Genomic DNA, 27,988 nt, shown 5'->3' with positions numbered 1-27,988 from the left:
CTGTTCCCTCAACATCAACAATTCACAAGACAACATCAGCTACGACAGCTACATCGAATGCAGTTCGCATTCACATCAATACGTAATTTTGTACTTTACAGTCATTATTTCTAATGTTTTTATAATCTTGGTAAGTTTTTCTATTCTTATATTCAATAATTTATGTACTTTACTTACGAAATAGATGTAATTTGTGAATTTACCTAGAAATGGCGTCTTGAGGTTAAGTTAGGTTTTAGTGTGTTTTCTCTACGTCGTCTCAGTTTCCGTTTCTCCGATTTATTCATGAATATTCTATTGTGAAGCTAGTTTTACCTTATTTCTAAAGACATCTTAGAATTACATGCAATGCGAACTCTGTGAATTCTGAACTAACGGGGTTTACGCGAGCTGCAAAGAACTTATGGGCCTTCCTTAGTTGCGACATGTTATTAAAATTCTACCAGTGTAATTAATGGTGAAACCATACAATTTTTGAAACAAAGGTGGACATTAACCTACCTTAATGTCCACTCTAGTTTTAAAGTTTTCAAAGATCACTTTCTAACAACTTTTTAAGGGAAACTTGATTTCAGCAAGACCTACAATTTCAAGCATAAGTTTTCAAATGGTTTTCACCAATTGAATTTTGTGTTTTTGTGTAAATGCAAACGTATTCACCTATGCTTGACGGGAACGGCAACCTATATAGCGAATTGTAATAGTTTTTGATTGTGTAAGCTTATTATGTTTCAAGAATTTAATTCCTTTACAGAATGCCTATATATCCAATGATTATTGTTTGTAGTCTTTTAATTTGTGTCACTGTCTATTAATTTTTACTCTTTGATAAATTGATATGTACCTGTGGTACATAGAAATGAACTTTTACATTTATTTATATTCCTCTTTATTTCTTTCAAATCTTAGGCTAGGTTATTTATAATACGAATATAAAAGTAAAATACAAAACCACTTACAAAACAATAAAAAAAATATAAACATATTATAAAAAACCTAACCTAGGGTGCCGCCAGCAGCGGGGCAGGGCCCAAGCTGCCGGTGGTTAGGGCTGCAGAGAGAGGAACCGTCGGACTATCCGCGCTGTGTCCAAAATCACCGCCTTCTGCATCTGACCCTTATCCAACCACCGAGCGAGAGTCTCTTAAGATGTTGGTCGAGACTCTTCGCTATGAGACCGTTCGCTGAAACGACTATCGGGACAATGATCGTTGAATCAACATCCCACATGGTGGTTATCTCGTGAGCCAAGTCTAGGTACTTACTGGACTTGTCCTTCTCGGCTTTCACGAGATTCTCATCATGGGGGATGGTGATGTCAACGAGCACGGCCCGGCGTTGCGGTCGATCTATTATCACAATGTCAGGCTTATTGGCTACAATAGTCCTGTCAGTGATAATAGATCGATCCCAATAGAGCGTGGCACGGCCATTTTCAAGAACTGGCGCAGGTAAGTACTTGTAGTACGGTACTTCGCGGTCCACAAGGTCGTATTGAAGAGCAAGCTGCTGGTGAATGATCCGGGCTACGAGATTATGCCTGTGCAAGTACTCACCGTTAGCAAGATGAGAACAACCGGAAATGATATGCCTGAGTGATTCTCCGGGACGGCGGCATGCCCGACAAATGTCGACCGTGCCGTCCTTCAGGATATATTTCCGGTAGTTGTTCGTCATCATAACTTCGTCCGCAATTGCACAGGCAAAACCCTCAGTTTCTCCGAAGAGGTCCCCGAATCGTAACCAGTTCACCGATGCGAGCAGGTCTACATCGGGTCCCGTGAGGGCCTTGTAGAACCGCCCGTGTAGCTGCTTGCTCTTCCATACCGCCTTGCGGTCCGCAGCACTTAGTACCACAGGTTTGCGCCAGTTCTCTTTCGCCAAGGAGAGCGGCGTGAGGTTTCCGTCCACTGCCACCACATCACGATGCATGCATGCCATATTTATATTTATTGTTACTTTTCTTAATATTTACTGTGAGTTTGAATATGTGCTTTAGCGAATTAACATCAGGGGGGTAATGTAGCTAGTAGTAGGCCACCCTCAGTCCTCATACTGTCAACAACTCTTCAAAACATCTGGGGTTCTGGCAGTTAACAATTTGGTGTTTCATGTAGTACTACTCAGTTTATTGTATTTGATTGCATAGCGTTATTGCAACTGCAAAGTCTACTTTGTGATTGGTGAACATTTTAGGTACTATTAATTATCTCAGCAAAAATCATACATTACATGTGCATCAACAATAAGTAAAAATATTGTGTAGACCTGTTATTATTGATTTCTTTAATTTAAAGGAAAGGTTCTTTAGGTTGTTGATAATTAATTTCTCTGAGAAACTAGTGTCTTAGCCCTTAAATGCATAGTGATGTATATACATAATGCATCATATATTTTTGACTCTCATCTTTATTAAACACATCATATATATTCAGACGGGCGATGGCTGAAAGACAATACCAGTATGTATATCTCATGCATTTGTTATGATTAATAGGAATGAATAGCTTGAATGGCTAACATGGTCTCATGTAATCAATCCAAGCCAAAATTTAAGGAAGTTTTTGGAAAAATAAAGAAAATATCAAATGTCATTCTGAATTATACCCACTTTGCCTACTTTAGTAGACACACAGGAAAAAGCTTGGGTTAGATAAATACCTTCAGTTTCTTACTGAAAATGTTCCTCCGAGACAATCAGCGATATCTAAAGCAGATGAAAACCATACACACTACTACATTGCATTTCATTCGTATTTTAATTACTGTATGATCAAATTCGTCCAGAGCCAAAAGTACTGATATTTATACATATAATCATAATCATAATCATTTATTTCTGAGAATATGGTACAGTTTTTGTTAGTAAAATAGGTGTTAGAACAGCATATTCTGCCGGCATGCAACGGCGTAGAAATATTTACATGAAGTTGAAGGGGAAAATAATGTAACATAGAATTAACATAATCAATTAACTACATAACAACATAATAATAATTCTAAAATTATTGAATAAAGTACAGCAGTAACATAATATGTCATAAAATTAACATAATCATAATCAACACAACATAATCAGTAAATAAAAACATTCCAAAATTAGCATAATCAGCAAAGTCATTCAAAAAGTTCGTGTGCCGAGTAAATATTTTTATAGCCATATGGTATGCATTTGACTTTGACACTTTCAGCTTTTGCATAGGTTGAAATTAGGGATGTCACGAATGTCGCATGTGTCACATTCGCGAATGCGAATGTGCGAATGCGAATAATATTGCTGAATTTCATAAAAAACCAAAATAAAAACCAAGCAATCACCCACAACCCGCTGGGTAAAAATGCTTACTATTGGTCAAAATGCCGAGTACGAACTTTACGCCGTACGAATTTGAGCTATCTGCGCATGCGCGAGTCGACAGTCGACAAGTAGCAATTGGAGCGGCCTGCGCGGGCGAGGAACAAGCTGCGACTTGCACATATTCGCATTCGCAAAACATTCGCATCGTTTGAAGCGAATGCGAATGTCAATGCAAATGTTTAAAAGAATACGAATTCAAATATTCGTAACATCCCTAGTTGAAATAGCTGAAGTGGCCTTCTGCTGGGCCTTTGCTTATTTATACTCATGTAAGAAAATAATTGTACGATCATTGATATGTTATTGTCTGTATGTTGTACGCCATGAAATTAGCTAAAAGTTTTCCAATACAACTGTGATGTTAAGTTTAAGGGTAAAGAAATTATGATAGAAAGTTTATTTTATACGTCGGTGTATGATGCATTTTGTCCGGCACTGTAGGTCTGTATCCCTTCCCTCCCTCGTACTCCCTCCCACCTCCTCGTATCATATCCTCGTACCCTCGTATCCTCGTACCCTCGTATCCTCGTACCCTCGTATCCTCGTATCGTTCCTCGTACTTCGTCCCTTTTTTAACCCCCGACGTAAAAACGAAGGGGTGTTATAAGTTTGATGTGTCTGTCTGTGTGTATGTCTGTCTGTCTGTCTGTGTGTATGTCTGTCTGTCTGTCTGTCTGTCTGTTTGTCTGTCTGTCTGTGTGTGTGTCTGTCTGTGGCATCGTAGCTCTCGAACGGATGAATCGATTTTGATTTAGTTTTTTTTGTCTGAAAGCTGAGTTAGTCGGGAGTGTTCTTAGCCATGTTTCATGAAAATCGGTCCACTAGGTCGCGGTCGGGGGTTTTTTCAAAATTTTAATTTTGTGGTTAGGTTATCTCAAACGTGAAGAAAAAGGGCATGTATAATATATGATCATATTTCTATGATAGTGTACTATCGGCCTAACACAATTTTATCGTTTCAGTTACCAGGATGGCAATGGACCAGGAGGTTGATGTTAAATTATTTATAACATGCCGCTTGTGCTTGGATGAACCTGGATCGTACCAAATTGTACCTTCCATTAAGGGGCAAATACTTTTCTGCTTTGGGATAGAGGTGAGATAAAAGTTTTCATAGCAATTTGATATACACCTTGTCCAATAAGTTTGAATACCATGCGAGTCCATACTTCCATACTATATAATATTATAAATGGGAAAGTGTTTGTCCGTCTTTCACGTCAATACGAAGCGACGAATTGACTTGATATTTTAAGTGGAAATAGAGGAAGGTATGGAGAGTGACATAGGCTACTTTTTGCCTCTTTCTAACCTCCCACTTACCTAAAATGGAGGGGGTGGACGTTTGTATGGAGCATTACGGTTACGGTCCCCTGCGTCACGCTGGTTTTATGCAAAATTATGCTACTTAAACCATGTGCAAACATGTATTTTTCTGGTGTTAACAACTCTCCTCAATTTGCCACCTACAAACATGGACTACATGCATGTTTGCATAATTTCAGTACTATAATTTTGCATAAAACCGGCGTGACTCAGGGGACCGTAACCATGGCAATAACAGGCAAGAAAAAGTTGATTCACCCTTTAAATAAGAATTTGATAATCTGTGATCCTTATATCTTTAGAGCTGAAATATTTAGAGGTAAAATATGAGTATTCGAACTTATTGGACATGGTGTAGAGTTAGTATGTTAGTTACCATTCAGCGCTATTTTGCATCCATATGACGAAAATTTTAATAAAATAAAAACACTCTTCACAATACTATGGTTCCTTCTTAGTAGACTATGGAACCCTAAAAACCCAATAAGTAGGCTACTCCTTCATAATTAACATGTATAATTCTATCTCCAGATTATGTTTTCAGGTTGATCCGTTTGATGGATTACCACAGCTGATCTGCAAAAAGTGCAAGGGCATGTTAACTGATTATAATGCTATGAAAACATTATATGTTCATAAGCAAAAACAGCTACATGAAAAGCTGTCTAAAAACGTAAGTATACCAGATAAATCCTAATAAAAGTGCCCAACAAACTCTTCAAATATCAAACAAAGAGATCATGTAAAACTCGGGTTTTACATGATCTCTTGCATGCATTAATAGCAGAAGCATCAATAAATTATTTTGTTGATTTATGATCAGGCATCGGTAATTCTGCGTACCTACATATTTACCTAAAGTTGCCAAAATCTCAACAAAAATTGAGCAATTATGGAGTTGCCTTATTAATTAAATTATTTTAACACGTTCGGCACCAAGAACCTGCCTGGTGGGCACTTGTAAACTGCTCGGATGCCGTGGGCACTTCTCGCCATACAAGCGGGCTGTTGCAAATTACGACCGGTTTGTGACCTAGTGCGCCGTGCGCCATTTTTTGTCCGGTAGTGAATGTGTATATACAAAATACAAATAATTTCCGGGATTTAGTAATCAATACTACTAATATATAATATGATAAAATTACTTTATGAAATCGTGATATAATAGAGAGCTTTTCAGTTAAGAACCGTGTTTAGCCCACGAAGCTTGCTGAGTGATACGAGAGTGAACAGCTTGATTATATCACTATTGTATACAATACTTTTTCTATGAGACATCATCATTATTATTAGAGAGCGGATTTCAGGTAGCCATTTAAAATATTAATAGGGATATGAGTCGCATAATGTATTATTTTTTCGATACAAAAAAAGGTATCGGACATAGCTGGGCACCGTTAATCAAATAGTTAACTTCGATAATCGTTAATCCGTTACTAAAAAAGTTAACTTCGTTAATCGTTAAACCGATACATTTCGACAAATTTAACGTAAGTTAAAGTTAATCGATAATCCGTTAACACGTGAAATAAATAAAATTTTACTGTAGGTATTTAGCTGTATAAGTAATTCACTATTATACATATGTATTACTATAAAAGCCCGAAGTACATCAAGCCTATTGAACTCTATGCTGCATGTGGAAGGCAGTGATCGCCTGAGCTACTGCCGAGAGCTGTGTCAGGAGGGCTGCAAGATCACAGCAGGCGGAGGCGTGATGCTGGTGGTGTCGGGACTGTTAGGGCACTTGGTGCGGTAGAGACTAAGGAAGTGAATCGCGATCGACATCGGCAAAACCTAGGAATTACCGGTAAACCCCAGGATTTTCCGTATTTCGGGCTTTTATAGTAGCGATCAGAACGTGTTTTTTCGCAGCACAGATGGCGCCTGCCCTGCTGGATTAACGATTAACGGACTCGGAGAAATTTAACGGAAGTTAACGAGTCTGTTAACACTTTTTGAAGTTAACTTAAAAGTTAATCCGTTCATCGGAACGTTAACTTCGTTAATTAACGGATTAACGAGTTAATGCCCAGCTATGGTATCGGAACATAAAAGCAAAGACACATATAACTCCGTATAGACAGATAAAGTCTAAGAAAAAAACGTACTTCAGTGCCATACAGAAAAAGGTACGGTGGCCTAGATGGCATTACACCTTTGAGGTACGCTCAGGCCCCAATTTCATATAGGTGACAGGTGCGACAATTGTCACAAAATATTACATATGTAGAATTATTGGTTTCACCACGCTGACAGGTGCGACAATTGTAGAATACAATTGTCACGCCTAACCATAGGGACAAATGTATCAAATTATTAATAGTAGTTGACTCAAATGGCAATAAGTAAGTAAATTTATTTAATGGATATTTTTATGTTTATTGGCTGACTATAAATATAAATGCCTTTATTAACTTCGATAAAACTTATTTAAAACTATTCATTACCTAAATCCTCTCCCACCATTATATAATTTTCTTCGGTAACATTATTTATGTGTATCAAGTAGGCATTGGTTATGTGTTAGTATTTTGCTTCAAAAACAATATTGCAGTATGGATATAATAAGAAAGATGACTATCTTAAAATTGATTTCCGACCGCAAATTCGTGTTATTTGATAAATTTGATAACAAATTAACATCCGCAATGAAAGTTAATACTTAAATATAAAGGAATAGCTCAACGTTTGATTGAAACGGGTGTATGACAAAGAAATATCTAACGTATGCGGAATGAAATTTGCACAAAGTTGGTAACCTTATAAAATACAAAAATCTTTAATATAGTAATAAAAAATATGTATTTCTATAAATGATATACTACAAATTTTAGTGTAAAAAGTAATTCGGCCCCATGCGTGCTGCTTTTCGACAGTTTGCTGGTACTTGTCCAAATAACTGTACCTAAACTGTACTAAACTGTACTTATAGCGAAAAAAACTGTACCTCAAGCAATCACGCATTAAATAGATAGCTACATGGACACGCCATTCTGACGTCAGGTTGGCGCGCATAGCCGTGTATCGCCCGAACGTGTGGGAACTATGTTCTGGATCATATATCAATAAACTGTACCTAAACTGTACCTCATAAAACTGCCAAAAATAATATTTAAATCACACGTGATATCGGTCAAATCAACGACAAAAAATTTTACTGCTCATTATGTTATTATGTATGTTTTGCCTATCAATTTGCAACAGGCGCTTGTTTTCTCGTAATACATGACGTATTAAATGCACATAAATTATTCATTACTTCTGCCTTAGTGCGTTTTCACATTATCCGATCCGATATCGGATGTCGGACCGTTATCCCATACATTACAGGCATCATATTGGATTTTTTCTATTGAAATCCTTCCGACATCCGATATCGGATCGGATAATGTGAAAACGCACTTACCTACGCATTAAAAATAATAAGTATCGTCAAATGCTGCAACTTTGCTTACCCAGCCTTCTATTCAAAATAGGTGTCCAAATCGAAGCCTTGGGAAATAGGACAGTGACCTCCATTATTAATAGCTAATTATAAACGGTTTTTCAGCTATAAATCACTATTTCTGTACATATGTAAGTATGTATATCGTCGCTTAGCATACCCATAGTACAAGCTTTGCTGCGTTTGGGGCTAAGTTGATCTGTGTACGGTGTCCACAATACATATTTATTTATTTATTTTTTGAGCAGAGTAAAAGCATTTGGCGGTAATAGTTAAATTCTTATCAAACATCACATTTGTGTGTAATTAGCTAACTCTCTCCAAACATGAACATAAAATAAAACCGCCTTCAAAAATAAGCGCGTTACAAAACACGGAGAAACTAAAAAGCAAAAAATAATAAACCTTTGAATTCAGATTTCTTATCGTATTGCAATAATCTAAACATCCAAATTATAAACAAATCAATTAAGGTCGTTACAAGATGTAATAGTCTGTCGGTAGATGGCGCTAGACGTCACCCCAAGACATGTGTACAAAAGGAAAGGCATGGAAAGATTTGCGAAGTCCGGCGTGGCTTCCGTAGCTCAATTGGTAAGAGCATTGCACGGATTGCAAAAATGGTGCGGGTTCAAGTCCCGCCGGAAGCGTAAATTTTTTCCATTTTTTCCTTTAATATAAAAATGTTTAGAATCGTTAGCAGACGTTTCTGCTTAATAAAAATTAATTTAGTATGGGTTAGCACATTGTTACTGGTGAATTCTCAATATAACTTGAGACTCCAGTGCCGTTACAAGATGTAATAGTCTGTCGGTAGATGGCGCTAGACGTCACCCCAAGACGTGTGTACAAAAGGAAAGGCATGGAAAGATTTGCGAAGTCCGGCGTGGCTTCCGTAGCTCAATTGATAAGAGCATTGCACGGATTGCAAAAATGGTGCGGGTTCAAGTCCCGCCGGAAGCGTAAATTTTTTCCATTTTTTCCTTTAATATAAAAATGTTTAGAATCGTTAGCAGACGTTTCTGCTTAATAAAAATTAATTTAGTATGGGTTAGCACATTGTTACTGGTGAATTCTCAATATAACTTGAGACTCCAGTGCCGTTACAAGATGTAATAGTCTGTCGGTAGATGGCGCTAGACGTCACCCCAAGACGTGTGTACAAAAGGAAAGGCATGGAAAGATTTGCGAAGTCCGGCGTGGCTTCCGTAGCTCAATTGATAAGAGCATTGCACGGATTGCAAAAATGGTGCGGGTTCAAGTCCCGCCGGAAGCGTAAATTTTTTCCATTTTTTCCTTTAATATAAAAATGTTTAGAATCGTTAGCAGACGTTTCTGCTTAATAAAAATTAATTTAGTATGGGTTAGCACATTGCTACTGGTGAATTCTCAATATAACTTGAGACTCCAGTGCCGTTACAAGATGTAATAGTCTGTCGGTAGATGGCGCTAGACGTCACCCCAAGACGTGTGTACAAAAGGAAAGGCATGGAAAGATTTGCGAAGTCCGGCGTGGCTTCCGTAGCTCAATTGGTAAGAGCATTGCACGGATTGCAAAAATGGTGCGGGTTCAAGTCCCGCCGGAAGCGTAAATTTTTTCCATTTTTTCCTTTAATATAAAAATGTTTAGAATCGTTAGCAGACGTTTCTGCTTAATAAAAATTAATTCTCGGATTATATGTTAGGATTTGAACTTACCTATACTTACTTTGTTGGCGCGACGATCCAAAGTGAGTCTTGGCCTCCAATACAAGAGCACGCCTGTTTACGCGGTCCAGAGCGACATCTCGCCAGTTCTTGCTGACGCCGAGTTCACGGAGGTTTGCATCCACACTATATGCCCAAAGATATTTATGATGGCCAGTAGGACGGCGCAGCGTCCCAGGTGGACAACCCAGGTAGGATTTGAACTCGGAGGTTCAATCAGTCATAGAAGGTCACAGAAGACATCGTTAAGCAGTATTTGTTTTTTTTTGGGACATTGTCAAAATAAAATTATATAAATCACACGTGACATCGGTCAAATCACCACATTTTTTACTGCTCATTTATTAACATGAATGACATGTCATGTATTGCATGTTTGCCGATCAATTTGCACCAGGTGCTTGTTATCTCGTAAGTAATACACTTGGTAGGTATACATAATTATAATATTCTGTGGCAATACATATGTATAATATTACAAGCTTTTGCCCGCGGCTTCGCACGTGCAGAAAAATACTGTAATTCTTAATTTATGCATCTTTTTGTGCGTGTATTCCCAAACGTGGTAGGCAGAGCACATGAAACTGCTCAAGGGTAAGTGCCATTCTTCTTAGCCATTAATGACATGAAAGAAAACGTTACTGTGATATTGATGTGACAAGTAGCCAGCCCATCGCCCACACCCCAACGTTGAAATTATTTTTCTTCCATTTTAATTTATTACCCTAAACACGAAGTTTCATGTTCATATGTCTAAAGAAACCTAGGTCCCCATAAAACATTTTAAACATGTATTACGAGAAAACAAGCGCCTGTTGCAAATTGATAGGCAAAACATACATAATAACATAATGAGCAGTAAAAATTTTTGTCGTTGTTTTGACCGATATCACGTGTGATTTAAATATTATTTTTGGCAGTTTTATGAGGTACAGTTTAGGTACAGTTTATTGATATATGATCCAGAACATAGTTCCCACACGTTGGGGCGATACACGGCTATGCGCGCCAACCTGACGTCAGAATGGCGTGTCCATGTAGCTATCTATTTAATGCGTGATTGCTTGAGGTACAGTTTTTTTCGCTATAGGTACAGTTTAGTACAGTTTAGGTACAGTTATTTGGTGCAAATTTTGTGACGATTCAGACATCGTTCACGCGATCCTGACGGACACTGGTACTTTACTCATGGCGGTTGTGTAAGTCGATGTTGGCATTTTCTTTATTTCTAATTTAATTTTTCGAATTAAAGCCTGTATAGTTTTCGGTCGGAAATTATTTGCATAAACACGCCTTTTTAAATTGGCCCAAAAATCTTCAATCGGACGAAGTTGTGGTACGTTAGGCGGATTTGAATCCTTTGGCACATATGGGATTCCTAGTTCGTCCATTTTAGCCAGGGTCTTTTTTGAATAATGGCTGGATGCTAGATCGGGCCAAAATATAACATTAACTCGTCTGTGATGTGTTTTCATAAAATCACGTACAATTGGCAAGCAACCCTGCATGTATCGTTCAGCATTGACTGCTAAACCAGACTCAATACCGGCTTCGACATGCCGCGAGGACTAATTGCAAGCCATAACAAAACTTTTTTTGGGAACTTAGTATGCTCCACGTATTTCACTGATTCTTCAGCTGGCTCATTGCCCTTTTGGAAAAAAAAGTTTCCCTGCCATTCATTGCCGTCTAAGGTGAAATAGGATTCGTCGTCCATAATGCACTCTACGTCGTTTTTTGCATGAAATATGTTTTGGACCAAAGTTGTCAGTCTCCTCTTTTGGGTAAGTTTTTGGTTTTCGGACACGGTGGGTTTTACTTTTCGTGCTCGTTTCACAATGCCCATTTCATGTAGATACTTTTTCACTGTTTTGCCATCACAATTAAATTTTTTTCCGAGTTCTCTGTAGGATTTAGCTACCCGACCTACCGTAATTTTCTTCAGTTGGCTTCTTTTCAAAGATTGGCTTAAAGAACACAGTTTGCCTGAACCTGGTTTTCTAGTAGTCGTATTTCGAAGAGAATAGGTTGATAATATATTATAAACCGTCCTTCGGCTCTCCCCCATTTCTGTAAAGTGTTTAACAATCCTCGACTTCGGCCAGTCTGGATGTGTGTCGCGAAAATTACACACGTTTTTTCGACGTATTTCTTCGAGATTTGCCATATTTTTTTTATACAAATCCTACAAGCGAATGAACTGTACAATACTTTGACAGATAATACAGTAAACAAAAGATAATATCTAATTTTAAATATGGAATCATTTACTCTTTAAACTTAGTATATAAACTTTGTGCAAACTTTATTTCGCATACGTTAAGATATATACCTAACTTGGCACTATACTAAGTATTTAATAAGTTTGAATTATTAATTATTAAGATATATAAAATTTATTTCTTATAAACGTGAATAAAAGAAGAAAAAGTAAAAACATTGACCATTACTACAATAAAAATATACAAATAAAACAAATTAAAACTAATCTAAACTAATAGTTAAAATGCTTAACTAAACTAAAAATATTTGAATTTGGAATTCGGTGTACCTAAATACGAAAGTAACTCGTTCATTTAAAAACGCTCAAATTAATTTGAGGGTATTTGTATAAAATGATATTAATGATAGCTATTTAGGTACATAGGTATTTAGTATTTTTTATGATACATAAGTTTAAAAACACAATTTAGTATAATAATACATATAACGCAGAGAAATCTCAAAAATATACCTAAGTACTAATAATGTTACGAAGGGGCCAATAGCGTTTACTAACAGCAACACTCTTAACTAATCATCGGTAGGCTTTATGCCCTTGTAATAAGGTAGTAACATTGCTGCCGACGGTACAATGATAAAAATAAATTGAGATATCCGTTTGCTACAAATTTAATTTCATATTTACGTAGCATTATTGAAACTTATATCGACGGTGAAGTAACAGGAACTCCTAACTATACCTTGTACTTTTAGCTGTTGAAAAAAGTGTAAACAAACCGGAGCCGTCAAATTTGACAGTTCCAGGGGTAGTGAACCTTTTCTTTTAAGGCCAGATCGAAGAACAAAATTGTAGGTCGCTACTTACTTGGTACTTTTTATTCATGGTGAGCCAATTTTAATGATTATAAACGCATAAATGGTAAGTAAGGTGAGAGTAACAATGCGATTCCTTGTATTTTTGAGTATTTAAAAAACTGTTAACAAACCGTCATATAGTTGTTTATCAGTAACGTTTGGTTCCTGTTAAAATTTTCGTATTCAAAAATAAGTAATTGACCTCACTAGTGTAGTCCGTTCCATTCCAAAAAAATATACCTACTTTCGCTTAATTTTACCAAATACACATGTACAATTAGACAAGACGAATGTAATTACAAGTTTATAATGGGTCGGCAAACGCATATTGCTAATGTGAAACCAGAAAACTGGAGAAGATGCGAAGAACATGATTGTCATCAAGGAAGAGAAGAAAATGAAAGAGTTAGACAACAAGATTGACGATTTAGCCGACAGAATAATAATAAATGTGACAGAATCATCTTCGTCTTCATCTTCATCATCTTCATCGTCCTCACCACAATAAAATAACGTGTATATAGTATTGCGTTTTACTTAAAAATATACATACATATATTTTCACCATTAAAAAATATGTCGTTCTATTCTATAATAGAACATATTTTTTTTCATATTTTTTTATTATTTCATGCACAGATAATCTTAATTTTATTTCTATCGCTTTTTATATTATTCTGAATTTCATCAAAATTTAGTGTGGTACCTATAAATATTACTGAATCAACTAAACTACATCTAGTATAAAAAAATACAGAAATATAACAATCATCATCTCATACGGAGAAACGGAAGCTCGAAAACACAAATATCAAATTTGGAACAGATGATGATGATGATGATGACGATGATTGATAATAAGCATGTCTAAATGTCAGATAAAATTAAAAATCGCGTAAGTGTTACACCCAGATTAAAATGCAACCAATATGAGTTTTAAACCTCTGCCAAATTGGGTACTTTTTGGTTGAAGATTTCCTGAAGAAAATAATTATATTAATTAAATGTAATGACGATATGCTTGTATTCATGAAGGTGTATTATGTTCGTCAAATTAAACGAAATTACATGTTAGTGGAATGAAATGGAAAATAGTAGTCAACTCAATTTATTTTTAAATAGAGAAAAAAAATCAGGAACCAAACGTTACCTAAAAAACAACCCTCAAATTTGACAGCTCCGGTTTGTTTACACTTTTTTCAAGAGCCAAAAGTACAAGGTATAAGTACGAAAACCTAAGTATATATGTAGGAATTACTGTCACTAATAGTGTCACTATACTACTCGCATGGGCAGCCATTTTGAACAACGCGTATGTCAACCACAAATTACTACAATTGTCACACAATTCGACACATCTTAATCCTCCTGTCGAGATTCACCGACAATTCTACAAATATGTCGCCTAGAAATAATAATTATTGTTTCACAACATCATTGTAAATATTGTAATACATACAATTGTAGCAAAATGCCTGTCATGTTTGTAAGCAATTCTATAGAAAATATTTTATAAAATTGTAATTTGTCACCTGTCATCGACAATTGTCGCTCGACATATGTCACTGACAATTACTTCCTTACAACTCAGACATTACTAACAAGAGACGGAAAGATTTGGTTTGCAACCGGCTGACTGACCAAAAGCATGCCTTTTCACAGCGGTTCTACATATGTCTGGGACCGCGACTGTACAATAAGTTAAACGCAGATTATCACATATATCATCTATGCTACGCAGAATGTAAAAAAGTTACAAAGAAAGCTCTAGAACTAATGTCTTATGAAGACACGGAAAACTTATTAACAGTTCTAAAATAACTAGAAATAACCTAGACAGAGCTACTTAATGTTTACAAATAAATACACCTACCTATGTATCCTTACGCTGATGCGATAAAGTACAACTGTTGACTCATTAAAATGCTAATAAGCAATAAGTATTACATATGGCTTACCATCTTTTTTTGCTGTACTTTTAGAATTATGATAGTTTTAAGTAGGTAACCTACTCTATTTATAAATCTGTAATGTAACTTATTTATTTTTTAGTTGAATACCTATGCAATGCACAGTAGCCTTTTTAACTGAAACAGGGGCCAGGTAGATGGCGCTAATATTAATATATGACATATCAAGCTAAGAATATGGGCCAAATTGTCAAAACTGAGGTCCAATAGTTTTAAGCCTGTGTCGAGAGATGGCAGTCTATGCACTGTGATTACACATTTTACTTCGACAGTAACTCTCTATAATACTCGATCCTCTTTGATAAAAGTAAACCCTTTTTGGATGCTTTTGTGAATATTGTTCATCTTTTGTGATTATGATGATAATAAATATATATATATATATATATTTTAAATAGTTTAGTCAAAACTTCTATTACGACTCAAAGAATAGAAAAATGAAAGATAATTCGAAAAGAAAAATAATTCGCTTCCTGTATACAAACTCCTTTATTTGGAATAAAATACTTTTCTTTAAATGCAGTTTGATGCAAAAATAACATTAATTTAATCTAATTATTGAGCGAAGTTTAAGGTGTGCAATGTAATGTAATAATAACACGTGACATTACATGCAAAAATCTTAAACTAACTTATATTATAAATATTCTAAACTACATCACTAATAATTAACTAGGATAACCCAATCATAACAAGAACACCCCTGTTCCGCCTGCGGCATGGTGCCGACACATCTCGGACACTGGCGATCAAATATGAAAGAGGCGTGTTCCTATTAGCACACATTCTAAGCTCGTGTAGGTGAACGCGTAGCATGCTTGTATGAGTGAGATATGACAGGTTGACTGTTCGCGTTTTGACAGGCGGTAACTGTGAGGTAACCGAGAGGGGGTGGGCAGCGCTTTCAGTGGGGAGCGGGAGTGGCCAAACTGTATGATAGTACTCTTTATTATACTGTGGTGCCGATTACGCTAGCAGCATATCCCCGCTGTATCGCCAGGGCAATACGCTGTGAGAAGTACGCGCCAGCCCTGGGGTCCCCTGTGGTGTCCACCAGCCGAGTCGACAGAGCCCTCACAAAGGCCTTCATGTCTGCTGACCAAGGGTCCAAATCGTTGGTGGTACCGTGACGGTATATACGGCCGGCGCTTTTTGCGCAAGACAGGCCATGGCGGCCCAGCTGATCTACCCCCTTGCCGCAAGCACACGTGTGGGGAACACATATCCTACACCCAAGCCTCAAACCAATAGCTATTCTTAAGCTGCTCGGGTCCAAAACAGTGCCTATTGGTTTGGAAGGGAGAGCCTGTAACCAATGGCCCGACTCGGGGGCCGAAACCGCCAGGGCGACAAATCGTCCTGGCTGCTTTCAATGAGCGAGGCATGAACTGCTTCCAGACGAGGGAAGTCCCAAGCCCGCTGAACGTGTCTAGCATCTGGGATGTCCGCACTCGGGCACGACTAGCACCATGCTTCTCTGGCCTCCGTGAGGCCCGCTGCCTCATCATCGAGTATCTGTGGAAGGTTTAGAATGACACCGATGAGAGATAGAGAGTCGTACACGGAGGACAGAAACGCAGGTAAAGCGGTACTAGCCGAAGTGCGAATTCCGAGCCCGCCAAATTTAATTGGGAGAACCGCCTGTGTCCATTGTCTAGTCTCAAACGATATATTAAATGGCCGCTGTACACATGTGGCCAACGGTTCCACCAACCCCTGGTGGAACCCCTTGGCCAAGCGTGTAGAGGGCTACTTGGCCGTATGTTGGCAGTTGGCGCTAGCGCTGGCCGGCCAACCGATTGGTGCTGTCGGTTTTTTGTCCACACATCATAGGATCTTGGCGCCAATGGCCAACTGCGTTTACACGTTGGCGCTTCATTCAGTTTGTCATCAGCCGTCAGAGAGGACAGTAGTGAAATATTTACAAAAATAATAAGTTTATCTATGCCAATAATAGTGTTGATTTTAGGAAATAAAATAACCTTGCAAATGTTTAATGTATTGCATAAAAAAGATAAATGTGCTTATCAGAATATTCAAATAATTGTTAATATTTCAAATAATTTAATTTTACTACGGGGTTATTATTTTTTAATCAAATTTTGCTGACAACGTAAATGACCTAGAATTTCCTAGCATTTTCCATTCCACGTCCATCTTTCATGAAGAGCCAATGCCAAGTGATTGGTTCGCCAATGTGTAAACAGCGGCTCTTATCTTGGCCAAGGGGTTCCACCAAGGGTTGGTGGAACCGTTGGCCACATGTGTACAGCGGCCATAAAACTTTGGATTGTGTATCCTAAAGGGAGATATCAATGGACGCAATAATTGAAGGATATTTCCAAACTGGGCAGCTACGGAGCAAGTACATAAACTTCGGGGTAAACAGGCAGAAGCGGATGATGTAATTCCGACGTACTGTTATATAAATTTAGATTGTAGTTAATGACGGGTGCAATGGACTCGTTAAAAATTGGTGAGCCTAAAAGGGTGAGAGTTGATATTGAACAAATTAAAATATTCGGCAAAACTGCATTAAAATTAGACGAAATCTCGTTTTTCCTGACATTTCGGAAGATGGTCATGTAACAAAATTTCGCACTTTGCAGGATTAAGTGACAATCCGATTTCCGAGAACTTTTCCATAATTAATTTTAAATCCTCTAAAACTGTTAAACCTTCTTCTCCCGGTGACCCGTGGTCTAAATACCACAAATTAAATTTGGATTTTAAATTTGATATGATTGGGTGGATGACTAGACTAAAGATGCCTGCGCCAAGCGGGTCCCCTAGTTGACATCCCATGCTTCACGAAATGACGTATTCTCCAAATAGCAACTTAGACGGCGCTCCGTAGCACTGCCAAGTATATTTGTAGACATCTATCAATTCGTTTTTCACAGATGTCTTATAATTAGTTAATTACCCTTTTTCTGCCCAGCATACCTTTCTACGTAACTTGCTACTTTGGAGTTCGTACTCCTTCAAGATTTATGTGAAAAAAAGTAGTAGTAAGCTTTTCATTCACACTTTGCTGTAAATGTGAAATATATGTCCTGTGAGAACCACGGTAGACAGGACGAATTTTATAGATACCTTATGTTTATTTTCAGAATAAAGATGTTCAATCGCCGATACCTTCAAATGCTGAAAGTGTTCCGAAAGAATCGCCAGCTTCGGCTGAAGCAGCCGTGCCTAGCGAGCCAGAGAGACCAGTGGCCGCAGCTCCAGATGTCGCCACTAAAGTTGCTCGACACGAGAACCGTAAAAAGAATAAATCTTCATGGAAAAAAGCATTTAAAAAACATTTTGTTTGTATAATTTGCAGTAAAAGCTTTCTAACGGCAAAGTCAATTAAAAAGCATTCCCCGACGCACAAAAGATTTATTAAAAAACATGAGAATGTTTTTAAGAACTATTTGACTGTGCGAATGAATAAAATAGATGACAAGAAAAATAGCACTGGTTGTTTACGAAATGTATGTATTAATAAAAATAAGATAATTGAACAAGGCAAAAGTCAGTATCATTACTCAATATATTTGAAGAATGACTTCGAGGAAGGCGCACCAGACGAAAACGAGAATTTGGCAGTTAAGAGGCTACAGTTATCGTCAGACTCCAGTGATGACCAAATCATCAAAGGTAAGAAAAGAAAAACTGGCCGCCTCGAATCAATTAGTTCCACAGAAACTGTTATACTGGAAGAAAACAAAGATTCCACCAACATAGCAAACGCGGATAACCAGACCAACACCAATGAAACAGGGGCCGACAACCCTGAATATATCAACCTAGATGATACCTCTTCTGACTGTCCGAAAAATCCTACAGAATTAGGTAAAAAGAGAAAAATGTTACAACGGCAGCAAATTAAAGCGGAAGTTGCTGATTACAAAGCAATCCAAAATATTGTTACTATGTGCCACAAAAATTACATTAAGAAAGTTCAGGCAGACACTGATGGTTTGAATAAATCGTCATTTTCTGAATCTTCACTTAAACACAAAGTTTTAAGCTTAGGTAGAAAAGTATTAAATAAACAGGGATTTGTTTGTAACGGTCTATTAAGATATATGGAACATAAAGATTTAGATATTACATGGACGCCTACTACAAATGAAATGCAGAAAAAAGGATCAAACTTTGTGAGAATTATGACAAAATTAAAGTCTCGTGAAGAATCAGAAAATGATGATGCGTGCTGGAAATACTTGCACGATGTTTCATTTTCTAGAGATAGCAGTGTAGAAGGGGCAGCTACAGCTCCCGAAGTGAGAAGTGACGATCTGGTATCACTCCAGTCCCAAACTGACGCAGATTCATCATTTGCTGGCGCTCTGGGTGAATCGAACGACTCCAACTATAGAAATAAATTGCTAAATAAAACTCCCGTTGCCAATCCGAGGCAACTGCCTAAAAAGACCAATGTATCTGAAACGAAACTTGTTGCTACTGATGAAGGACCTTTAATGCCGCCAAACTTAATCAGCAACGGCTTTGACAATGCGCCAGTCGATAACGATAATATGTGTTTGCCAGTCATAATGTCGACGACATCATTGTCTGTAAATGCCAGTGAAAAAGAAAAGCAAGAAGCTCCCGTCTTAGAAAAACCACGTATCAAAGTGAAGCCGCCGTCAGAGTTGATGACAGCGAGAGCTTTAAATAACCAGGAAGATATCTGGGCGTTTAACACTATCCAGAGTAGTCTGCCACATCATTTGGTCAACACAGCCGTCTCCGTCCAATCGCCCATTACCAACTCGCATAATGCTCTCGCCTCAAATAATTACTCTGAGGATGCACACATATTATTAGACAGCCCCAATTTCCCTAATAACAAAACATTGGTGCCATTTCAGTATTTTAGAAAAGTCTTGCTCGCCCACGGCTTACACTTATTAGATTTAAATGAAGATTTACCTGATCACTTTCATTGTCTCATCAAGTTTAGGCTAAAGCTTAGACAAGATACCAAAAGGCCCATCGAGGTTTTGTTGTCTTTGCATTGCTCAAAAGACTATTTTTGTTTTTCATTTAGAGACACTAATTCCAAAAAGTTTGACCCCAGTCAGTTATCTGCATTTTGGCAATGGGAGCTGTTGAAAATTTACAAATCCGATGTCACCGACAAAATTTTGGAGAATGCTATGAGAGCAGGAAAGGACGTTTATGAACATACAAAAATTTTCTTATGTTTACTTAAGTCAATAAATTTAATTAAGGAATCGTAGCACTACCAATGAATACTCACTTGCGAACGACCACATACTGCGGAGGCACGCTGTCTTCTATTATATTAGCCCCTAGTTGATTCAGAGTCAGACTGATATGCGGTAACATTTCTAATTATATAATTATATTACTTATAATTAATTCATAGTTAGTGCCGGTTTCGGCGAAAAAGTGATCTTGCTGTAATCGTTATAGACGTTTTAGTTAAGTTACCTTAAGTAATATAATATACGGAACATTTTTGTTATTATATTTGACTTATATGAAGACAGATTCATTTTTTTTTAGTTGTTTAGGTTCTTTAAATTTGACAGTCGATTTTAGGCACTGGTCCCACCCCACCTAATGCGAATTAGCCATAACAAATACAGTCATATAGTGATACAGTGTCGGTACAATTTATAAGTGTTGATCGCTGACTATTGAATTTCCTGGTGAGGAGGATCCTTACAATTTTAGAAATAAAAACTACTTATTATTTAATTTATCAACGATAAAACTAGCCTATTGGAACGGTGTGTGTGTGGATTGAGTGAGCACCCTCCGAAAATAAAAAAAAATATGCTGATCATTTAGTAAAAGTTCTAAAACAATTGTAAAACGAATCTCTGAATTTGTAAAAAGATAAATCAAAAGATACAGCCATTAACATGTGCTCACTCAGTTCTCACAAACTACCAACGAAAACAGTGAATATATTCATTTAACATATAATATTTATATACTAACATTTAGTAAAAAATAGGCCAACCTACCTCTATAAATATTAGATCACCTAGTGACGTATTTAATTTTTTACAAATAGTTTCTTATGCTCACTCAATCCTCACACTTTAGAAAAGCCGAATTTTGATGAAAAACATAAGATTTAGACCGCTATTATATGTGTATAGTTTAGTAAAAGTGAAATGGGAATTTGTAAAATACAAAACGAACCACTAACGTGTCAGGTTTTTTTATAATAAATTTTTGTAAGTGCTCACTCAGTCCACACGTTTTGAGAAAGTTAAAAATGTAAATATCTTACGATTTGTAGCACCTAAGACACTCGAAAGTACTTCAACATTTAGTAAAATTTTTACTAAATATCCACCATCTAATATTTTATATTCGTTGTCTGGTTTTAAAGATATTCAGACATAACTTTTCTCATACAAATGTATCAAGTAGGGTGACCACACTATGTCGGCTCCTGATTTTCCCCACCTTCCCATTGTCATATTGAGATTGGGGAGTTTCGTTCAATTTTGATAACAGTTTATATTAAACTAATACCATATTAATTCTCCATCTGCAAACTGTTTTTAGGTTATGTTCTTGGCCTAGTGATGATGTGTATTGTGTAATTTTTATCGACGTCAGGATAATAACCATATCGACATCTATATCGCTCGTGCGTACTGGCGCGACAGAGCCAGACTAACTGGCACGGCGTTTCGTTTTCGTTTGGCGTCGGAGTAATGCCATTCGGCTACGCACGCTGTAAAGCTGCTAACACATGACCGTACGAGCACCGTACCGCACCAAGGTCATCCATATGGATGCTTGCTAGCTTGTAAATGGGAGCGAGAAATAGTTATTATTTTCTCGCTCCCACTTACAAATCCGGTACGCTCATCTGTTAGCACGATTAGATTACCAGGTTCTGGTTTCTTACTAGTGAAGTATTATATTCTTTGTTTCTTACCAATTATCATTCATGTCCTTTTTAATGCATGAATGTCGATATGGTTATTATCCTGACGTCGATAAAAATTACACAATACACATCATCACTAGGCCAAGAACATAACCTAAAAACAGTTTGCAGATGGAGAATTAATATGGTATTAGTTTAATATAAACTATTATCAAAATTGAACGAAACTTCCCAATCTCAATATGACAATGGGAAGGTGGGGAAAATCAGGAGCCGACATAGTGTGGTCACCCTACTTGATACATTTGTATGAGAAAAGTTATGTCTGAATATCTTTAAAACCAGACAACGAATTTTAAATATTAGATGGTGGATATTTAGTAAAATTTTTTACTAAATGTTGAAGTACTTTCGAGTGTCTTAGGTGCTACAAATCGTAAGATATTTACATTTTTAACTTTCTCAAAACGTGTGGACTGAGTGAGCACTTACAAAAATTTATTATAAAAAAACCTGACACGTTAGTGGTTCGTTTTGTATTTTACAAATTCCCATTTCACTTTTACTAAACTATACACATATAATAGCGGTCTAAATCTTATGTTTTTCATCAAAATTCGGCTTTTCAAAAGTGTGAGGATTGAGTGAGCATAAGAAACTATTTGTAAAAAATTAAATACGTAACTAGGTGATCTAATATTTATAGAGGTAGGTTGGCCTATTTTTTACTAAATGTTAGTATATAAATATTATATGTTAAATGAATATATTCACTGTTTTCGTTGGTAGTTTGTGAGAACTGAGTGAGCACATGTTAATGGCTGTATCTTTTGATTTATCTTTTTACAAATTCAGAGATTCGTTTTACAATTGTTTTAGAACTTTTACTAAATGATCAGCATATTTTTTTTTATTTTCGGAAGGTGCTCACTCAATCCACACACACACTTGAAACGAGCCAACTTGTTTCTATACGTATAGTACTAATCTCTTTTGGGCCATCGTCGGCGGTGAGATCAGTGTAGAGCGCCTTAGTCCATTTTGTTTATTATTTCTTAGTATAATATCTACCTATATATATATATATGACGCTTAACGTCGCATCTGAACATGTATAATCAGGGTGATTCAGGAGACGTGAGCAGGATTGAACCTGCTTATTCAGTAGATTTCTAAGCAATTGTTTCTTATCCAAAACTCCAAACACAAACTAGAGTCCAAAAAAGTTTAAGGTAAGGTACAGCGGGGCAAATATCGAGTGGGGGGCAATTATAATTGATCCATTTTTCCCATTATTACACTATTAAGTTGAGGTCCACATGTATCCACTGAACACTGAACACTCGTGCCATATACCGCGTGGACTCGGACCACGATCCTTTCGGGAAATGGGAGATAGTGTGACAACAGGTGGACACTCAATTTGATAATGCAAAATTGCAAACATTGTAAAACATGGAAAAAAAATCGATCAGTTGCATGTAGTTGCATTTGTCCCCCAGTCGAAATTATCCCGCTATACCTTACTTACTATACAAGTATATATATATACATACCATTATTCATTTGTTTTCTAACCACCAGATTGAGTGAAGCTATCTAGAATTTTTGTACAAATATGTAGTTTCAAGCCGTGTAGAAAATCTGTGATATTTAGGGATGCATGGCAGTATTAGTATAAGTAGCACAAATGTGGTTTAGGTTTTTTAGTTAAGGGTTTCCATGGGCGTTTTAAATTTTCATACTAGGTATACGAAAAGCTTACTAAAAGTTGTATACATCCTAGTAACATATTACTTACTGCAGTGGGAACCTCAGTCTTGCTCATGTATCATGAATCAACCTGTGGGTAGATATTGAGATATGTTAACCTTAAATGCATGATTGTTACATGATAAAATGTGTACATAATAGATTCGTGACCTAACAGCAATAAAGTCACATGAACCTCTGGCGAAAAGGCCTTTATTACAAATATTTAATTTAGAAAAAACCGTGCTTTTCCTTGTTTTGTTTAGTCGGGTTTTGCAGTATAGTTATATTCTGTTAGAACACTTTGAATAGAAGATAGGGGTATCGTCCCATTTGTTTTTGTCAAGTTCTGAAACTAGTCCTATTCTTACTTATTTGTCTTATTCTTACTTCGACTTTCGAAAAACAATTACGAATAAGACAGAATGGGCAAAAATTAAGAACTTGAGGAAAAACGAGTGAGGCAATTGCAACTGATCCCTTTTTCCCCATGTTTGCATTATTAAATAAGAGTGTCCAGTAGTAATATATGGCACGCGTGTTCAGTGAATACATGTTGAACTCAGTAGTGCGATACATGGAAAAAATGGATCAGTTGCATTTTTCGCTGTACTTTATATGTATTTTATGTCTGTACATTTCACCTATCAACATTTAGGGCCGATTGCATCAAACCGTCTGTCACCGTTAAAGGGTTCGTTAAATTTTATTGTATGGGAAGTTCCATAGACGTCTGCTGCGTGATGATGATGTGTCTGTCAAATGTGGTTGATGTAACTGGCCCTTAATAATAAAATCCATCTGTCAAGTCTTCAAATAAAATTTTATTTAGCTATACACCTCCGCGCTTTTGGGTGTCTAAGACTTAGTTTTTTATCAATATTGTTCTAGCCTTCTAATCTCAATAGCGATATCTCAAAAACGTTAAGATATCTAGTAGGTTTTTTATGTACTTATCGCGTTTAAGTTAAAGGGCGGACACTGTGGTTACACTGTTTTTTTTTCTGTTATTCTTTACTTTTATATACATATTTTATGTGAAGTACTGGAATCTATTAACTATAGAGAAAGTGATTTTTTAATAAAGATGTTTTTGAGGTCTTTAGTAATTCATCCAATGAAATAATAATAATGTAGACAAATCCCCGAAAAGATAAAACCAATACGGACTTTGAGCGCCGAATGATGTAGGTAGGTCTGTATATGAAAAATGATTATTTCTTTAAAGGTGGGTACTGACCAACGTTACGAGGTGTAATGTAACATTCGCATCGAGCGTGTTACGCATCGAGCATGTTACGCAGTAACGACGAATCGACGTAACATGCTCGTCAAAACTCTGTGCTCCGCTTTCGCCGCCAGTTCACTCCAAGATGGCCGACAGCAAGACGTATTGGGATCTTTGATTCTACTTAGTTATTGTTTCATCCAAATGAAGAAAAAGAAAAAACGTTACTGGACATCAAACTTATTTAAAAATAGAGGCGTATGTGGTGGTTTGTCATTGATAGCAATATTAAAAAACCAAATGATTACTGGACAGTATAAAAACTTTGTACGCATGTCTCCGATTGATTTTGAAGAACTATTGAATTTAATTGGACCAAAAGTACATAAAAACGATACAAATTATAGAAAAGCTATCAGTGTCACGGAACGGTTAGCACTAACGCTTCGTTTTTATGCTACAGGAGATTCCTATACTAGTATGCAATATCTTTTCAAGATATCAAAACAACGAATAGGATTTATAGTGAAAGAGGTCAGCGAAGCCCTTATTGGAGCATTAACACTTTCTAAACCGGGCTCTACGCGGCGCTACGACATTTTCGCTACATACGGGGAAACCCATGTAATCGGCTACGCTTCTACGAGCGGTGTGCCCGACAGTCGGGTTCTTGGTAGCGAAAGTGTTAAAAGAATATGTAAAGGTATGTATTATGTATGTATTAATTAAGAAAATGTAGTCATTACATATCAAATTAAATTAAATCACCAAATTCTGACATAAATTGTTCGCTCATAGGTGACCCATAGTCACTTTGATGGGACGTTTCGGTCTGTGGCATCGATGAGGCATCATTGTGATGAGGAGTTTCAGGGCTTTGCTGTGGCTCATAGTCATTTTGATGGGACGTTTCGGTCTGTGGCATCGATGAGGCTCTTGAAGTTTGTGGTCGTGTAGAGTAGCCTGAATAACTGTAGCTGTTCATTGTATTTCCAACATAGTCAAACTGTCCGCGATCAGCACTAAACAATATATTTGATATGTAATGCTGCACATGTATTTGTGTTGTCTTTGAATAAGATCGTAATTTATTTGCCAAAAACATACCATAGGCTTCACATTCGTCAGGTCTGTGCGAAGTTGCCTCCGTTTGCTCGGTTCTCTTTTTTAATATATTTAAAGTAGATACCATTATCTCTTCTGGGCTTGGGGCTACTGATTTCTTCCTTTTTGGAGGCAGAGGGCAATCATTGTCGCTTTTTTTGGCAGGCGGAGGGCAATCATTGTCGCTTTTTTTGGCAGGCGGAGGGCAATCATTGTCGCTTTCTTTGGCGGATGGATGGCAATCATCAGGCAGTTGTTCTGAAGCACCTTCATGTCCACGTAGCTGAAAATTAATTATTATTAATTATTATTTCAGATGCCAGAAACACCGGAGCAATGGCTGGTTGTAGCAAATGACTATGATACTTTGTGGAATTTTCCACATTGTTTAGGTGCAATCGACGGTAAACATATTTTACTGCAATCACCGATCAACAGTGGCAGTGAATTTTATAATTACAAGGGTTTCTTCAGCATCGTATTACTGGCAGTTGTTGACGCGAAATATAATTTTTTGTATGTAAATATTGGGTGTCAAGGAAGAATATCGAGTAACGAAGCCAATCTATCCCAAGCGTCTTCTTTCTTTAATTTGTTATAATGCTCTGGGTGAGCTGGGTTCCACAACAGTGTTTCTTCTTTGTATTTTTCAATAAAATACAAAGTTTTTTCTTTATTCCACTCCATGCTTCACGAAACTTAAAATACGAGAGGAACAACGGGTGATCACTTGCGATGTCCACGTGCGCTCGTGACGACTCGCAACGGCGTACTGACTGAACCGCGTAACAGTCAAAGGATTCGTCAAAAAACCGACAGGCGGGTGGAGCACTCGAGGCGAGCAACGAGCGGCTCGTCGCTCGCTGGTTTCCCCGTAACACGACGTACTGACTACACGAATGCTCGCTATGTAACATGTTACATTACACCTCGTAACGTTGGTCAGTACCCACCTTAATACATTCAGGTCGACATACATTGATAAGGAAAAAAAATTATACTTCAAATCAGTTTTATTGAGCATCATAAAAAACATGTTTTTGTTAAGTACAGCAATCTTTTTTGATTAATAAATTATGTAATGTGCTTATCGTCCATATTAAATACACGTGTCAGCAACTCCCGGATAATAGTAATGTTTTGTGTAACACCTGCAAATAATATTATTTTAGTTTTATGTACCTAAAGGTAGATAGGTAAACCATCATTGTTGTAATTGACATAGCCTGTTACACTTTAGGGACCACCCCCACTCAGGCGACGCATGTCGTTAGACGCGGAACGTACGTCAGTGCCACGCCGCCCGAATGTAATTTAAAAAACGTCTCCTCAGTACATTTTGTATAGGAAGGACGCGCAATGGACGTCGCTTGGCGCGCCCCAGGCGGCGCGGTGCGCGCCAAGCGACGCGTCGCCGGGCGCGTCTTACGTCCTTCCTATACAAAATGTACTGAGACGTTTTTTTAAATTATTCTTCGGGCGGCGTGGCGCTGACGTCCGTTCTGCGTCTCAGGACATATATGCGTCGCCTGAGTGGGGATAGTCCCTTAAACAACAAATTTCGCAATACATTGCCTCTTTGAAAACTAAATGGTTAAAAGACAATAGTTATTTGTTTTACAAGGGGTAAAAATTGTTTAACAGCACGTGAAAGACCCGAGCAAGCGAAAGATTTCTATATCGAACCGCGAGCGTAGCGAGGGGTTCGAAAAGTGAAATTTTGAGCGTTGTGAGGATTTCAAGGCACGAAGCGAGGTGAGAGTGAAACACAACATTTTTCACCACACCTGCCGCCCTGCTGCTGGTATTATGGTGGCACACGTGCCTTGAAACTCTCGCAACGCTCAAGATTTCACATTTCAACCATTCGCTATGCGTGCGGTTATACAGTGTGATACTATACAGAACGACCACGCCACGGATGATTTTATATTATTTCTGTTGCGGTACAAATTCACGAAAACAAATGTAACCGCCGCCCCAAATCTCAAGCAAGGTGGTCCTCAATTCGTCTGTGTTTTATTTTTTCTAATGTTTGTTCCACGATATCTCCGTCGTTACTGGTCCGATTTAGAAAAAAATGTTTTTGATTGAATGTATATGCATACAGATTGGTCCCATTTTTATCAGAACCCAGTTC

The 27,988-nt window shown here is 37.3% G+C and overlaps 1 protein-coding gene across 1 annotated transcript; it reads left to right on the top strand.

Annotated features, from left to right (window-relative positions):
- LOC125241709 (protein ANTAGONIST OF LIKE HETEROCHROMATIN PROTEIN 1-like) lies at positions 1-27,192 on the top strand. Its single transcript, XM_048150311.1, has 6 exons — positions 1-130; positions 4,321-4,454; positions 5,229-5,357; positions 18,001-18,532; positions 24,745-25,299; positions 26,159-27,192. Exons 5-6 carry the CDS (start codon positions 24,841-24,843, stop codon positions 26,447-26,449), a joined length of 750 nt encoding a protein of 249 aa, XP_048006268.1. The 5' UTR covers positions 1-130; positions 4,321-4,454; positions 5,229-5,357; positions 18,001-18,532; positions 24,745-24,840; the 3' UTR covers positions 26,450-27,192.
- Positions 27,193-27,988: the final 796 nt, after the last annotated feature.

This window comes from Leguminivora glycinivorella, chromosome Z, assembly GCF_023078275.1.
Source record: "Leguminivora glycinivorella isolate SPB_JAAS2020 chromosome Z, LegGlyc_1.1, whole genome shotgun sequence".
Taxonomy (NCBI): Eukaryota; Metazoa; Arthropoda; class Insecta; order Lepidoptera; family Tortricidae; genus Leguminivora; species Leguminivora glycinivorella.
This window is presented reverse-complemented; position numbering and strand designations above follow the sequence as displayed.